General features: G+C 35.9%; 1 protein-coding gene across 3 annotated transcripts; it reads right to left on the bottom strand.

Annotated features, from left to right (window-relative positions):
• Positions 1–1,676: 1,676 nt before the first annotated feature.
• Positions 1,677–10,872, bottom strand: LOC149775931 (uncharacterized). 3 transcript variants are annotated; one of them, XM_089943787.1, is made up of 4 exons: positions 10,770–10,872; positions 8,133–8,912; positions 5,057–5,253; positions 1,677–4,461 (listed from the first exon to the last, which is right to left on the bottom strand). In XM_089943787.1, exons 2-4 carry the CDS (start codon positions 8,380–8,382, stop codon positions 2,656–2,658), a joined length of 2,253 nt encoding a protein of 750 aa, XP_089799913.1. In that variant the 5' UTR covers positions 8,383–8,912; positions 10,770–10,872; the 3' UTR covers positions 1,677–2,655. The 3 variants fall into 3 exon arrangements, with proteins under 3 accessions (XP_089799913.1, XP_089799912.1, XP_089799914.1); XM_089943786.1 differs by lacking the exon at positions 10,770–10,872 and adding an exon at positions 10,393–10,604; XM_089943788.1 differs by lacking the exon at positions 10,770–10,872 and adding an exon at positions 10,393–10,604 and having other exon boundaries at positions 3,318–3,443.
• Between the last annotated feature and the right edge of the window lie 1,160 nt (positions 10,873–12,032).

Genomic DNA, 12,032 nt, shown 5'->3' with positions numbered 1-12,032 from the left:
TGTTCAATTTTTTATATTATTTTCCTTTTTCGACAAAACATGTTAGCATGGTTAAGTACACATAATCGAGGTATACCAATAACATTTTGGCATGCTTATGTGTGCGCTCATAAACACGTAATTATTGAAATTAAAAAAGTTGAGTTTTTAAAGTAGATCGTATGGACTTCGGCGTTTTGCAAACACAAATGTTTTATTTGTGCTTGTTTATTTGTTTGCTTGTTGATAGTTTAGACACTGCCGGTGTCATACCAGAAAACTCCAAATAGCCGATTTCTATTCGAATTCATTGCCAGAATGTGTATTTGCTTTGTACTGTCACACCATTCTTCTCATTGAAAGATAACAAAGTAGACATGTAGCCTTAAGGTTGTCATATAAACTCTCTGATACAAATGAGTGTTATAAACTCATTTGTATGCGTTTTAGTTTTTCAGCTTGTCAAAATAAGTTCCACTGTTCGCAGCCGGAAAGTTAATGTAGTCATCTCATATGTCCAGACTAATATCCTCGAAATCTGCCTTATCATAACGGATGTATACCTCAGACTCTATTCCATACAAAATGGTCAACAAATGTCCGAGTCGATATGTTTTTATCAAGGCCGGCCATATGTTGTTCTTGATATGGCGCCTGTACCAGATTTTATTTTGTTATGCCCCCAATCAATCTGGAATAGCAGAACAACTCGCATGTGTAAAAATGAGCAATACCCCAATGTGAAGAAAATACTTTTAAGTTAACATTATGCAATCAAGTTCTATTTGCATCTAAATGAAATTTTAGATAAATTCAAAGCTATACAACCATGTGACAAATTATTGTTTGTGGAAGGGTGCATTTGCAAGAACGAAATGTTGTCCTCTTTTGAAGTTTAAGGTCTTTTTCGGCACTGCATTCTTCAAACATGCACCCAGTAATTGATGTACAACAAAAGCATAACATATCAGAAAGTCAGCAGGGGTTATGTTGCATGTTCTAAAAGTAGTGGGTTTTGAATAAAATGAATGGAAATTATAGTGAATGTCACCTTTCCGGAACCAGCTGAATCACACCTGTATGTTAAGTCATCCTGCGCAAAGCATTACAGTTGAATTCAACACACATTTTACTTTCTGTTTAGGTATTAATGCCACTTTTTATTTAATGCTTGTAACTTTCTTTATTGGTCAACAAATAGATAATATTGATGATTTTCCCTGGGTCTGCAGAGGCATGCAAACGTTGATTGGCCCAGTTAGTGTACTGATATCTTCAAGGAAAATGTATCTTATTCCCGACTTCCAGGTACACAACGATAGCCATTTTAGGTATCAACATATCACAGAGTCTAGAACCTAAATACATTTTGTTTCTCTCAGTTTTGTAGATAAAGGTTATCTTCTTAATTATTGGTTTGGGAGCCATGTATTCATCAGTGGCACAAACGATTACCTCAACGTTTCACCCAGACACATTTGCTTTTGTGATCGCGTAGTTTTTTCGCGTTGAACATACAGTGTTGAAATACTTATCTAAACTAGTACATTTCGGCAGTAAATATGCCATTTGAAGAAATATTATACCGCGGATTTGTTGGCAATGTTTTCAAAACATATTGGTTGTAATTGGGAAATATATTTATTATTTAGCGTAACTGAAGCTTATGCTACTGAAGAAAAACTTAAAATACAACATAAAATATTTATTTATTTCTGTCAATAAATAAGAAAATAATTATCCAAGTAAAATTATGTCAGTTTAAAGAGAATAAATCAGAATAATAATGATAATAATAATAATAATAATAATATAAGATGGATAACAATATTGCACATTTATCTTATAATTACTTTGTATAGAATCACAATCTAACCCGAAATAATTAAAAAGGGTCGTACATATGTGTTTATGCTGAATTATATCACTTTACATGAACAAAAATATACCATTATATTTATTAGTATCATCCGACAGCTGATTATATTCAACAAAAGCGTATACGAGTAGTTACATCAATCACGTGATTCTAAAGTATAGTCGTATGCCGTCTGGCATCGTTTGTGAATCATGAGTTGACAATAAACGTGTAATATCGAGAACAAAATGAGATGGATCTCTAAAACATGAATTCATTAGTGTAATATAATCAGAATAGAAATCTGCACGTACACTGCATCTCTACCTACCTTTCCCAATTGTGGCCATCCACGCCTTAAATACATATTGAAAGTCCAAGATGATACAAACCATATTTATTACAAACCTTTCGATTCTCTGACATGCATGCTGTAGGAAATGAAGATGTATGAAATTACACACACACACACACACACACACACACACACGCATACACCAGTTAACAGTTGTGATGCACAGACGGCTAGGACGACTGGAAAAGATCTGGAGAAAATACGTTATGCAACAAGATTTCCAGACAGTTCGATATCGAGACCTTGTCATTACAACCGTCATTTTAGCCACTGTCTGAGCGATACCAATTTCACAATTCGTGTCAATGCTCGTACGTATAAAATAAATTATTTTCTAATGATATTCAGATGTTCCACCTGGGTTCATCATTCGGTTAAATTCCGAATGCACACAAATTACCTGCAAACAAATGTGATCTAATTAAGATTTTCGAGATGGCGATTTTTTCCGTGTTCAAATGACTCAAACATCGAGTGATCTATACTCTTCATTTAGAACAAGTTTGGACTGAGGCTTCATGCATTCTGTTTCTGTATGCAGCCTGAAACATTCATATTCGACTTCGTGTGCTCGTTTCCAGTCTTTGAGTTCGATATACGATAGTCCTAGTAGCTGAAATGATCGGATTCTGGAACTGTTAATCGCAATAGCATATTCCAGTCTTTCTGCACATTTGCGGTACTGTCCCGCATTGAATAACCAACTTCCTTCGTATTCTAAAATGGTAGCGTTATCACCCAAGGGAATTTTTCTAGCAAGAACGAATAACTTATCAGATACTTCTGGAAGCAAGGATCTGTTTAGTACAACATATCTCCCTTTCCTAAACACTTCTTTGTAGCTTAGGCCCGTAAAGTAAGACACCTCTGAATCTTTACACACAATATAATTAAACTGGTTGCTTTCAAGCAGTAGTTTGCTCATGTAATGATTATTCTTGCTGTGGAGGAAATCCGAATATCTGTTAATTATTCGCAATTGTGGACTGGTGCCTTCTTTATTTAAATGATTTCTCCCGTACAAATGATACTCAAAGTGAACACGTACCAATATTGGCACATCTATTTGAAGAGCACTGTATCCACCAGTGTAATATATACTCTCTGTAATTAAAACTCCCTCTACCGGCTCACCTTGTTGACCGATCAAAGTAAGGCAGTAATTCAAATCGGCCGAGCTAGGTCGATGTTGATAAGTCCATCTTCGAACCGATCCATCCTTTATATTTGGGAATTGCTGGTATGTATTCACTAAGAAAAGAATGAGAATTGCGTATACGAAATACTCTGATCTGAAATTCTTCACCTTTTGTAACAGCTGAACCGCCATCTTGAATGAAGCAGCGAATAATGTCAATTGTAGAATAATAACATTATGAAGAAATCTTTCCTCTTTATGATGAACAATAGAGTATAGACCCAGAATTCCTAGGATTCCAAGTAAATAAACAAGGGTGATATTCAACGTTCTATTGTTTTTCAAATCCCCCAAAATTATCTGAGACATTATAGAAACAAAAAAAATCAAATTAATCAATATAGTCATATAATCTGGCGCCATTGCACAGAAATACTTGAGAGAAGAGGAGGAACCAAATAAATTGGCACTCTCATTTCTGAGGTTAAATTTAAACCACTGTACCGGTGAGATGAACCAAATTCCATATCTGCGTACGTCTTCATATCCTCCAATAATTATTCCCAGAATACTCCCAACACCAATACACATTAGTCCGCAAATGAGGGAACGTAAATCCCTTCCCCTCACGACTAACACAGGTGCTAGATAAACACCAAAGAGAAGGCAAAGGTCAACTCTGATATACACCGTGAGTCCTAACAAAAGGCTTCCAAAACAAGCACACTGTAATGTAGAATCAAACTTTACTTTGTTCTGAGCTTCGTTAGCAACCAATGACGACTTTTTCTCTGTGGTTTGAGGTCCAGGGTGTTGGCCATTTTTACCGCACTTGATATGGATTGCCGTCTGCAAACGTGATGTCGGTTGATTTGACGAAGTCACGTGCTTTTCTAGCTTTCCAGATGGAGAGTAAAAATATGACGAGCACATGCCAACTCCAAATATAAATGGCGTTGCTAAGAAACTGTTAACAAGGGTATGTGTGCCATATATAGTCAGAGGGAGAGAAGAGGCTACCAAAATACACGAGACAGTGGCAATCACATGACAGCGAAACACGGTCTTGTTCAGATAAAAGACTGAAAGCGGCAAAAACGAGCTGATAACTGCATGGAACATCTTTCCAACCTGCAACAAAATAGGTAAGCATCGGTTTGTGATCACGTTCCCATAAACACATACGACATTTCAATCGATTATACCTACAACGTTTTCCTCACTGTATAACTTATGTTGTTGAGCAACAGAAGGATGTGTGTAATAACACCACCCAAGTTTCGAAGTAAAGGTTTAGAGATTTTACCTACATTGTGAATGCAAGAATAAACTAACTAGTGCTGATCCTATGTGATATAAAGTAGCAAAACCTATATATTTTCTTTGAATTGCATTTTTAAGAATGTTAAAATGACTGACACTTCTTAGATAACTTGTAAATGTCTTAGAAGTTATATCGTCAATTGAAAAAATAAAACAACATGCATATTATAAAATTGTTTCTCTCTTTACTGGGCTGCTACGTTGCATTATGAATCATGATTTACTGGTTTAAACAGAAAGAGAAAACCTTATGCATGGTCTACAATCTACTTTCATTTCAAGACTCGATCTCATGAATCGTGGCTGAGAAACTATTTTTGAACTAACAAAATGTTAACAAAAGTATTATCTTCTGCTGAACTGCAAAGTAATCAGTATGGAGGCCATTGTTTCAACAACTCACCAAGAAAGCATTTTTCCCGAGGCCGATGAACCTGGCCACATGGAATACTAGCATCAGCATATCTGGAAGAAGAAACGATCTGAGACTGTACATTCCCATGTCAGATTCAAGCTGTTCCACGCCGGAAGTGACGTTGTAAGGCGGTGGCAGATACTCGTATGTTCTAAACCCATAACCGTACACCTCGGAGAATGCGACTATAATAAAAAGAACACGTTTCAGACTTATGTGTAATACATATGTATTTTCGATTAGTTCACAGAACACCTGAGTAACGACAGTCAAACATTGTTTAATTATAACATGATCAGACTGGCTAAACTGGCTTACACGGTGTGATTTCGTGACGCCAGCAACAGCAAAGTATCAGAATTGCACATGCTATTTGCGTGAAAATTTTCGTTTTTAAAACAGATCCTTTCATTTGTAGTTGGTGTATAATTTAAATATGTTGATCAGTCATGAGCGCCAATTGTGGAGCATCTGGGAAACCCTTTGTACGAATTCTTCCATGTACTGCAGCAAATGTTTGTACGAATACATTGTGTACTGTTCGTGAACAGTATACGGGCTGCGTGTACCTGGATGGTGTAAACAGGGACTTCTGACTGATACATATATGTTTTCTTCTGAGTTAAAATACGGCAATTGGTGTAAAGTGTCTGGCACAGAGACACTTCACCGCTGTCAACCCAGAAAATTCAGGAAACGATTTGAACTCGTAATCTTCAGAAAGAGAGTCCGGTATGCCAACCGATGTGCCACCACGGCTCACGAGTGCAATGAACACTTTGTAAGATACAGTCTGAAATGTGTCAATGTCTGAATTAGAGGTGTCACAATTAACAGTATCTTGAGAGATAGCTTTTCTCAACATAAATTCATTACTTTTCCTACTTAAAAAAAATCGGGTGTTATGTATAAAATGGAACAAAATCATAGATTATGTAAAATGTTTGATTTAGGGAAGGAATAAGTTCTAGCAGAGAATGAAATGTATCAAAGGAAGCATGTCAAGTAAAAACTTAATTATTTTAAGTATCTTTGTAATCGTGATATATATTTTACAATGACAGGGTAAATCACGATAAAAATCCATGTCAAATAAATTTCCACCAGTGTGATTTTCTTCTGTCTGGAGTTCAGACGGACGGTAAGTTTCAACCTGACACGTGATTATCCCAGTGGAATGTTATATTTTATATTTCGTGAAGTAATGATCAAGTATATATTTGATAATGGGACATTAAAATATATAAATGAGAAAAACATTGATGTCGCCATAGTGGCGATAAAAGTGGTTTCCAGATTATATTTGTTGGTCGTGAGATTTGAAAACCCTTATTTTCATTTCAACGATAATATCAAACAATATTTATTCTAATAACAGAAGCATTACTTTACAAAGGCACGAAAGAAAAATCTAAACTTTCTTAGCAAATGAGATTTTAAAGTTTCTTTTCTTTCATAGGACTTTAGATGATATTGATGTGGGTCATGATAATACCCAAGGCGTTTTGTACTAATGCTGGCGTCTCTTCAGTCGGAAATAAGGGGACATATTGAGTCATTTTTAAGCTTAGACTGGAGATATATACCGTTATACAATTAGCCGTGCCATAACAACTTCGTCTGCTTTGGCGCTTTCGGGAGTGTTTCCTGCAGAGTTATTGTTCAGTGTGCTTTTTTGATGGGTGTGGATTCTCGATTGAATGAATAGTTTGCTTGCTGCTTACATTTTTATGTCCTTCTCATTTGGAGGAACAAACGATTTCTTGTGTGTTTAAAATAAGGAACCTTCAAAGCTTGAAACTGAAACAGACGGAAACGGTGTTGATTGTGAAGATACAATGAATATAGAGACAACACAATGTTTACTGTGTTCAAACGATTTCCACAACACACGAATGAGACCACTGAGTTCAAGATCTTTTGTACTTGCTGCGACATTTGCTGAAAATAAACTATTATTGGTTCTCTTGCCTAATTTATTACTAAGTACATAAATCATACATAAAATCCTAACAAAAAGGAGATTTTAAACATTACAGAAAACATGCGGTCAAGCGGCGTGTGGAGTTGCAATGTTTGAATACATCTGACGTCATAAAAGTGATGGATGTCAAACCAGTTGGGACCAGCCCGATTGTTTAACAATATGCTTAGGGGACGCTTAAAATATATTATCAAAATCTGAGAGAAGGATATATGTACTATGAAGTTCTTTGCATTTGCAACATGCATAGTAGAGAGCATTTTGGCATTCGTCAAAGTATCTTTCATGTACCGTGACTGTCATTTCTTTCGATATTGTACAAGTGGAAATTGCACATGATCTAAGCACACAGCTAACGAAAATGAATGCTCCCATGTGCTCCAAAAAGATAAGCATGAGTTAGTCTAAACTACATTATCTTTAGCAGTTACTAAAACGGAGAAACATATTTTGCCACCCTAGACAATACCAGCTTCTCAAAGAGCAGCGAATGAATTACAAAATATATCAAATGCAAAACAAAGTTGTCTGATCTTTTTTACAATTTACTTCTGAAATCAACGTGGAAATGAAAATGAACTAGGTGTTTTTGTTAGACTCGCACATTTGATATAAGACCAAACTGAATACTCTATGGCCTGCCTTAACCCATCAATCATACATCAAAACAAAGAGAATTGAAAGTTCTTTACATAACATAAGATATTTTGCAGAAGAAAAAAAGTGCAGTAGGAAGTAAAATAGAAATTAGTAATAGATAATGACCAAAGTAGATTAGTATTCTGTTACTCTAGAGAATCGAAGATATGAAAATGTTTCATGAAAGTACTTGGCAACTACTTGGTAAGTTCACTGGTCGAACGTATATATGTCTTTTCCATAAATCTGGCAAGGGTATACTAATAAGGGTAACGCTAAAGTGAGCCTCCATATATATGGCAGGTTTACAAATAGTACGAATTATGCTCTTTGAAGCCTCAATATATATGACTGTGATATAATAATACGGTAACAGTTCATGTCGCCTTCATAGATATGGCCGGAGCATACAAAATTAATACTATCTATCATATCATTTACCCTCGATAGTCTGAAATATTTCATCCGGATGATGAATCCACCAGTTCTCCGGTTCACTCACGTAAACCAATCGAACTGCCATGGTCAAAGACACAACCATATATGGAAGCCAGTGGGGAAACATTCCTTCCAAATTACACTGACATGTGGTGCCATCCAGTTCTACATTACTAATTGTCTTCTTCGATATCTGCACTTCTTGGCGTTGTTTGACGTGTGTGGAGTGTCGAGGATAATTTCTTCCTCCCATATTGAAGCTTTAAATTAAATGATCACTTGATAATTACTTGCATGTTTTTTTTCCCACTGATTTGTAGTAGCAGTTCTTTAACATACATCACTCCAATCATTTCAGGGTCAAATGCCCCATACACCTGTTTAAAACTGAAACTTCCTGGTGTTGTTTGGCATAGGTTCAATAGCGGTTTTAGTGTCAGCCGACTATATAGATAAATTGAATTTCGGATTATATTACCAAATGCGCAAAACTCTGAATCACAGCAGACATATTGATTCACTTCAGTATTTATCCACAGCCATTTATTTCATCATTCATCTTTTATAAAGCAAATACTTGTCAATGTTACTCGAAGCTATGGTGAATTTCTTCTATTGTTAAGATTTTCACAATGCAGACTGAACTCCAGGATCCATTCCAGTCTTTGTATCATTCATTTTAACAGCTTTAGTTGACATTCAATTCGTGGAAATCTGTAACGTGTCAGGTATTACCAAGTCATGGTGAAGGGTTTAACACCGTGTCAGGTGTATTGTCGAGCACTGAAAAATAAGACAATGAAACTTGGAAAATATTGTGACAGTTTTGCTTGTCCATCCCCCCCCCCCCATAAGAGATTCTAATTGGTCGACTTCACCCCTTTATCATTGGTTAATTTTTCTGAATAGGGTCGTTTTCGGTAATTCACATTCACCGATTCAATCCAATGCCGCTTTAAGGAACATAACTGATCATGAAACATTGATATCGTTCAGTGGATGATGCATAATTGTTTGCACATAAAATGTACTCTATTATCGATCAATTTAGGGTACGGAAATGCAAATGAAGCAAGAATATTTCATTTAACAACATTAATCGTTTTGAATTGCACTTGTATTTACCATTCTAAGACTTCTCTCAAAACCAATAAGAATGAAAGAGTATTCGGAATATTTACTCCGGTAATTAAATTGTGTGAATCCGGTCATTGATACGTAATGAATGATAATTAACCAATCGCAATTAAATTATAACAGATGGTACATTCGATGGATTGCTGTCCAATACTCTCAAATTGTAGTATATTATAATATTACAGGTACGCCGTCAGCTTATCCAGCTTGTCAAGTAGTTCTTTGGCACTTATGTAACTTTTACTGTATAACATTAGAAATCAAAATCGTTATAACAGTTATGTCCCTTCATCCCATTCTCGCAAAACTTAAAACAACATACAACTGTATATATCATACCGAAGACATGGGAGCTAAGTGACTTTCCCAAAGGCTTACCTAGGCAGTCGACCCTGACTGGACAGGGCGGATATTCAACCAGTGAAAATTGTATTACGAGTCCCATGCTCCTCCAACCTAAGTACAACCGAACATTATTTCAGCTAATGTGGTCAATTTTCAGAAGAAAGGATTTGATAAAAATAAACAAATGGTATGTTAATTGGACTGGCTTTGTTATCCCAGCTTTGACAATATGTAATTACTTGTATAGCCGCGTGTAATTTTATTAAGGCAAGTGGAAACAATTGGGAAGATGCTTCATTATGTTGCAATACTTTAGTTTTGATAATTCGGTCCTAGTTTTAATAGAATCCTTATACAATAAGTATCTGAGTAATGTATTCACTTTGATTACACATCGGTGAAGTTTTATAATCAGCAGAGTTCTCTACCCTACCCCATCACATACGTGCGATTACTGTAATGCGCTGAATTTAAAGTTATCCTTGGTACCTGATAACACTGACTGAAATACAAAAATAAGGCGACTAAATGGAAGTTGACTTTATATATAATATAAATCATGACAAAAGTTGATCCAAAGATTAGCTGTTTTTAAAAGGTGAATGTTATCAGAAAGGTGACTGTCGTGCAAAGGTGACTATTAGATCAGGTTTGACTGTGTGCTGGTATGGCGTCTATACAGTGTACGTTTATAGTTTATATATAAGAATTAAAACCTGTTCCTTATAAACCGTAAACAAGGACAAGAAATCCGAGGCTTGACTTAAAAATATATATTTACCTCTCAACACTTATAGGAGAAATTCCATCCAATATGACAATGAACACATAATCCATAAACCAATAAATCAGCTGGATACATTAGTATGACAAATAATCCGATTCTCATCGCGAACAGTAGCGAAACTATTGATGAAAAAAGTGAAAATTTGACGAATAATAACGGAGGAAATTATTTCTAATCATTTGCTGCACATAATTCGCCTGGTCATGTTATCCAATGAAACATGTGAAAAGTAAGTTTTACAAGAGTTTATAGCGTTATTGTGATCAGTTATTTTACCTGTGACTGACTCGTGCCAAAATGAAAACAGCTGTCGCTTATAAAATTATATTCATTACAGATATTATATTACACCTTGCCATTGAATACTTTACCTTCCACAAAATTAAGCCCACAATGACAAGTACGGCTCACTGGAAAGTATGTTTGTCGCCCTACTGTAATGAACGATACCGTTTGGTTTTAGTGTTTCTGAAAATAATAAAAATATCTTATTAAAATCATTATTTATATTGACGTTTACATCTCATAAACAAGATTCTAACTTTTAAACGAAGCACGCACATAGAGAAATAGAACACAACACTAAAAAAGCAAACCCACAAACCGACCTAGAGTGACAGGCATGAACAAGTGCTCCGAGGCATCCCAGTTGGCAGAGCTTCGAAATAGTAATCATAGGGTGGGTTTCAGCGTGACCAGTGGTCTAAAGCGCTCGAATTTACTGATTACTGCCTTCTCACCTCTATCCTCACGGGTTCGAGTTTAGGGCTCCGCCAATGTCGGAATGTGAAAAAGCTGCCAGTAGCTTGCCATGTGCTGGAGGTACTTATCTGGGTTTCTTGGGTTCTTCCTCCAACACCTATATTGGCTGCCATATAAAGCCTATCTTGCGATGAGGAATGGCGTTAAACCACAAATCAACAACACATTAACCCGAAGGTTGTGGGTTCAATACTCGTACAGGTCGTCTCGGGCCGGCTGCCTCGGAGTGTATTTGGGAAAAGGACTTAGCCAGTAAAAGTGTATTAACGTTATTGTTGCATGATTTGTAACTAAGTACACAAACTATATATAAAATACCAACAAACAGGAGAGGCATGTGGAATCGCAATGTTTGATTATATCTCTTTTCAAAGAAGACCACGATGTCATATCAGTAGGAATCATCACGCTTGTGTAACAATTTTCCTATGCCTTGCTATAAGGAATGGGACAAAACATAGAAGAGACGATGATAAATATGTTCGAAGACATGAAAATGTCTGCTCAAAATGGCACAAATTACATGGCAAAAATTATTACTCAAACAGGGGTCATACTTCTTTTACTGTTGTAGCAATTGATGAAATAGAATGTGGTCAATGTATTTTTAATGTAAATCATGGTTGCAAATTTGGCTAAAAATGACGAAAACCGTCAAAGTTGTTGAATAGATGAAGAGATTCACGACGGACGTGACCAGACGGAACGAGATGTAAATGAGCTTATTCACATTCAACATATTTTAGATTACGATGCATGTCTATGAAAATAATACATATCTAGTGACTGAAAATATTTCGGTTTGTGTTGTTGACGATAAAGTTTTGCCTTGAAGTCTCTGACATCCGATGGTACATTTATTGTTGAGGCTG

Source organism: Sinohyriopsis cumingii, chromosome 19, assembly GCF_028554795.1.
Source record: "Sinohyriopsis cumingii isolate HCF-2022 chromosome 19, ASM2855479v2, whole genome shotgun sequence".
Taxonomy (NCBI): Eukaryota; Metazoa; Mollusca; class Bivalvia; order Unionida; family Unionidae; genus Sinohyriopsis; species Sinohyriopsis cumingii.
Note: the sequence above shows the minus strand (reverse complement) of the source record. Positions and strands in the feature narration are given on the sequence as shown.

Excerpts from the sequence above, each read along its gene's own strand:
- LOC149775931 (XM_089943787.1), bottom strand. The coding sequence starts at position 8,382 with ATGGGAGGAAGAAATTATCCTCGACACTCCACACACGTCAAACAACGC. Across the intron at positions 5,254-8,132 it reads AATATTTCAGACTATCGAGG|TCGCATTCTCCGAGGTGTAC; the intron begins GTAAATGATATG and ends TTTTTATTATAG. Across the intron at positions 4,462-5,056 it reads TCGGGAAAAATGCTTTCTTG|GTTGGAAAGATGTTCCATGC; the intron begins GTGAGTTGTTGA and ends ATTTTGTTGCAG.